The 4672-nt window shown below is 48.2% G+C and overlaps 1 protein-coding gene across 1 annotated transcript; it reads left to right on the top strand.

Annotated features, from left to right (window-relative positions):
- Positions 1 to 232: 232 nt before the first annotated feature.
- On the top strand, positions 233 to 1758 carry N7457_009260 (GTP-binding protein RBG1; the record flags this gene model as incomplete). The annotated part of the gene is made up of 9 exons (XM_057180303.1): positions 233 to 253; positions 317 to 380; positions 433 to 507; positions 564 to 600; positions 648 to 718; positions 766 to 1103; positions 1153 to 1509; positions 1562 to 1682; positions 1739 to 1758. 9 exons carry the CDS (start codon positions 233 to 235, stop codon positions 1756 to 1758), a joined length of 1104 nt encoding a protein of 367 aa, XP_057028689.1.
- Between the last annotated feature and the right edge of the window lie 2914 nt (positions 1759 to 4672).

Raw genomic sequence — 4672 nt, 5'->3', positions numbered from 1 at the left:
GCCCCAGGCGGTCAATAACATAATTGCCCTCGTCGCCTTAGGCGCACACCCCGCCCTGACTAAAAACTGCGGTGCCACAATTCAAAGATTGTCGCCGCAAGTGCATTTCCCCTTGACAGTTGTCGCTCGACTACGCTGGTTCTTAGCGAGGGACATACGTTTAGCTCCTTGTTATCGGGGATTCACAGTCATTTTTCTATTGATTTTTTGATTGTTGGGTCAAATCGCCAAAATGTCGACCACTATTGAAAAGGTGAGTGCGCTCTGGATTTTTGAACATAGCACTGGGCAGATTACTAACAATGCTCTCCTACAGATCAAGGAGATCGAGTCCGAAATGGCTCGGACTCAAAAGAACAAGAACACCTCGTACCATTTGGGTATGCACTCCCCGGTCGACTTTTCACCGATGACGTCTCTGACAACATGCAGGACAATTGAAGGCGAAGCTTGCGAAGCTCAAGCGTGAACTTCTGACCCCTACTGGAGGTGGTGGCGGTGGTGGAGGTGAGTGTTTCCATTCTGATTCTCATGCTTGGATACATATACTGACTTGAGTTCAGCCGGTTTCGATGTTGCGCGTACTGGTGTTGCTAGTGTGTAAGTTACGCAAGCAAGGTCGCGATAGCATATACTTACAAGTGCAGTGGCTTCATTGGTTTCCCGTCCGTCGGAAAAAGTACACTGATGAACAAACTGACTGGTCAACATTCAGAAGGTCAGTTATCGAACCTCTCTACCAACAACTTTTCTAACACCCTCTAGCTGCGGCTTACGAGTTCACAACCCTCACGACTGTCCCTGGTCAAGTCATGTACAATGGCGCCAAGATTCAGATGCTCGATCTCCCCGGTATTATCCAAGGTGCCAAAGACGGCAAGGGTCGTGGTCGACAGGTTATTGCAGTGGCCAAGACTTGCAACTTGATTTTCATCGTTTTGGACGTGAACAAGCCCTTGGTTGACAAGCGAGTCATCGAGAACGAGTTGGAGGGCTTTGGTATTCGTATCAACAAGAAGCCTCCCAACATCATCTTCAAGAAGAAGGACAAGGGTGGTATCGCTATCACGAGCACTCAGCCCTTGACCCATATCGACAACGACGTAAGTTCGATCTTTTCATCAGTATATGGAAAATCCTAACAATTTCCAGGAAATCAAAGCCGTGATGGGCGAGTACAAGATTACGTCCGCTGATATCTCCATCCGATGTGATGCCACCATTGATGACCTGATTGATGTCCTTGAAGCCAAGAGCCGTAGCTACATTCCCGTCATTTATGCGCTGAACAAGATCGATGCCATTTCCATCCAAGAGCTGGATCTGCTGTACCGAATTCCAGATGCCTGCCCGATCAGCTCGGAGCACGGATGGAACATTGACGAACTGATGGAGATGATGTGGGAGAAGCTCAAGCTGCGCAGAATCTACACCAAGCCCAAGGGCAGAGCACCCGATTATTCGGCCCCTGTCGTGTTGCGTTCCTATGCATGCACAGTCGAAAACTTCGTAAGCACTGTCTCGATTTTTTGTTGCAAGAAAAGATTTACTAACGAAACAGTGTGATGCTATTCACCGCACAATCAAGGATGATTTCAAGCACGCCATTGTGTATGGTCGCTCAGTGAAGCACCAGCCGCAGCGAGTCGGCCTTTCACACGAGCTTGGTGATGAAGATATTGGTCAGTCTACCAGCAAAAGAGAACGAAACAAGAATTTTCAAGCTAACTAGCTACAGTTTCGATTGTCAAGCGATAAACGATTGAATATAGGTCCTTGACCCTCACAGCCCGAATCGGCGAGCTAATCCAAGCGCTCGGGTGGTCTGTGCCAGTATGTCTTTGCGCCTCCGCGATCTGACAGGCAAGGTTTCTGGGGCATCCGTAAGACGCCACCAGACCCGAGCGTGGTTGGATAGACCCCGTTCACGGCAACATAATTAGGGGAAAGTCTCGCCTCTACCTTTTGACGTCCATCAGTACTCTGCATGCACAGCGCTACTCCTGATTGTTGATCTCGCCTCTCACGGTATAGCTCGACATGGATGCACTCGAGTTAGGCTTCGGGGGTTACACAAACCCAGGGGCCAGCACGAGGCAGAAAAAGCCATGCGTATTTCTAATATTCTTGGCAGTCATCGCTTTGGTAGTTTGTGGCCCTTGAGGGCAGCCAGTCCATATTGTTATGATCACCCTTTCTTTTTTTTTACGATTGAGGTTCTTTGTCCCGAGGTCAGCGTTTGCCAAAAAGTTCTCTTGACATTCTCGTATTGTCTTAGAAATAAAAGCTATTATCTGGAATACAGTACGGAGTACGGAGTACATGGTCTGTTCTTGCTCAAGATCCTTCACCAAAAAAAGAAAAAAAAGAATAGAAAAGCCACGAATTGTATTTTTCTATCTGAGCAAGCATTTACACATAGGGGACCAATGAGGCCCCGGGGTTGCGTCGTATTAAATAATTGAATCGCCTACATCATGCGACTCCTTATCGCCCAGTAAAGGCCCTACAGGCCCTACAGGCCCTACTCCGTATAACCCCTACAGATACTCCGTACTCCGTACTCCGTACTGGACGCCCGCATGGGACAATCATTTTGATGGCATTCCGATTGGCATGTTCCCCTTGCCATTACTTCCCGTCCTGCACAGCATCCTTGTAAGGCATTCCATTCCCCAATGGTTATAAGATTTTCGCCGGTGGCTTGGATTTCTTTGTCCGCATTGCTTTTTGGTCCCTCTTTTCATTCTTACATTCGAGGCTGACGAGTCAGACCCAAGGTCCAGGCCTTGTCTCATTCAGCCAATGCCGATCAGCACATTCCATGCCTTTAGGCTTTTCACCTTCCTGCGCAAAAGACACCATTCGAACTCGATAGCTTCGACGGAAGAGCCGGAGCGGCAAATATGGTGTGCATAGTGTGCAGAGAAGGGCCGCGACTTCACGCACTGACCTACAGCTAGTAACTTCGGCAACGGTGATCATGACGGGGTTGCGTATATTAGAAACAACAGAAAAAGCCACGGGAGAGCTTCGGGTTGTATCCATTACATGTTTAATGAATCCGAGCGTGGCTTCCGATAGGCTTAGAGAGAGAGATTAGTTCGAGATTAATATCGCACTTTTAAAATGGATCTGTCAACTGACTAGCACGTTTTTCTAGTCTCTTAGCTTCGACATTGTTAGTCTCTTGGCTTCACTCTAGACCTGCAATTGCTCGGTACCGAAGATGGGGAGAGCGAAAAGGGAAAGAAAAAGTACACGATCTGCAGTGGATTGAAATACAGACTGCATTACCCCCAAATCACCCAACCAAACAGAAAAAAGCAAAAAGTGAGGCAAACTGCTTGAGCATTCGAATGAAAACAAGCGGTGAATGGGAGAGGATATTGGTCGGATTGCGAACGTTTATATCCATGCCACTCGGGTGGTACACAGACGGTCTCTCATGTTTGTCTCTCATTTCTTGTTTTTTTTGGGGGAGACAGTTAGCAGCGTCTGGCACGCTACTGAGTAGCTGCTCTTACGAACTATAGTAAGGTGAACCTGTGCGGAGACGCAATTCGCAGTGGAGAAGCCGCAAATCGCCGATTGAGTAAGACTGAAAAGGGGGCTGTTCACGATCTGGTCCGTTCTCAGATGCTAGATCGCTGTACGGTGTACGGTGTACTGCGTACTTCATACTTCATACTCCGTACGGAGTACTGTATATTTGCTTGTATACAGGTCATTGGACTATCAGGTGACTGTCCTGACACCGATCGCCGGCCTACGTACATTTCTCGTGGCAGGATCCATCGGCCATCCCCGTCGCATTGCATTGCATGAGCCATGCTCTTCTTCCCCAGACGCATTCTTACTGGATCACTTTGTCCCATCGACACCATCGACATCCTCAAGCCCAAATTTTACTTTTCCCTCAAAGCTTCCAAGATTCTAGAGTTTGACCTGGTAAAGCGTATAGCCGCTAACTCCGTACCCCGTACGGAGTCCTCCGTGCGCCGTACGGAGTAATGATTTCAGAATCCTGCTTCAATCGGAAATGGCTCGGGCAGGATTGCAATGGTCGATCGGTACCTGACTCCAGTAGCTTTGCGACCCCGTGGTGTACCCCGAGGTTGTTCCTGGCGGTCTAACGGGAATTTCTCCCCGGCGCCTGCGCCAAGGAGGTGCAAATGACAAAAGAAGCAAATACACAAACTGGCCCGTCCACAGGCTAACGGATTCTAATCTTGACCGGTCTAGACTGGATCTTGCTCGTGCTCCGAGGGGGCGTAAAAAGTTGGAAATGATGAAAGGCAATGGGCTTGCCCTAAAAAGATCCATTCAAATCTCCCTAATGGCGTCAGCCCACTTGATCGGCCTAGTATTAGCGAACACGATGCTCGTTATTTAACTAAAACTGTGCTAAAATTAAAAATCCAGTGTGCAATTTCGTCAGACATTCCTTTTTTTTTGGCTTGCTTTGCTTTTTCGGTATATTTAATTTTCCCTGATCTGACTGGCGCAAAGTAAAGAAAACCCGACGGGAGCAGGCATAATGATTGGCACTGTGACCGAATCAGTGCCCCTCCCCTGAAAGCACTATTCCGTACATCCCCGTGGACAAAGTAATGCAGTTGGGGTCGATTTGTACTCCGTACTTACACTGCTTTCACTTGACGTTTGCTTC

This window comes from Penicillium paradoxum (genome assembly GCF_028828445.1).
Source record: "Penicillium paradoxum strain IBT 22861 chromosome Unknown utg000007l_segment0_segment0, whole genome shotgun sequence".
NCBI classification, from domain to species: domain Eukaryota; kingdom Fungi; phylum Ascomycota; class Eurotiomycetes; order Eurotiales; family Aspergillaceae; genus Penicillium; species Penicillium paradoxum.
The sequence above is the reverse complement of the archived record's forward strand: the minus strand, read 5'-3'. Positions and strand labels throughout refer to the sequence as shown.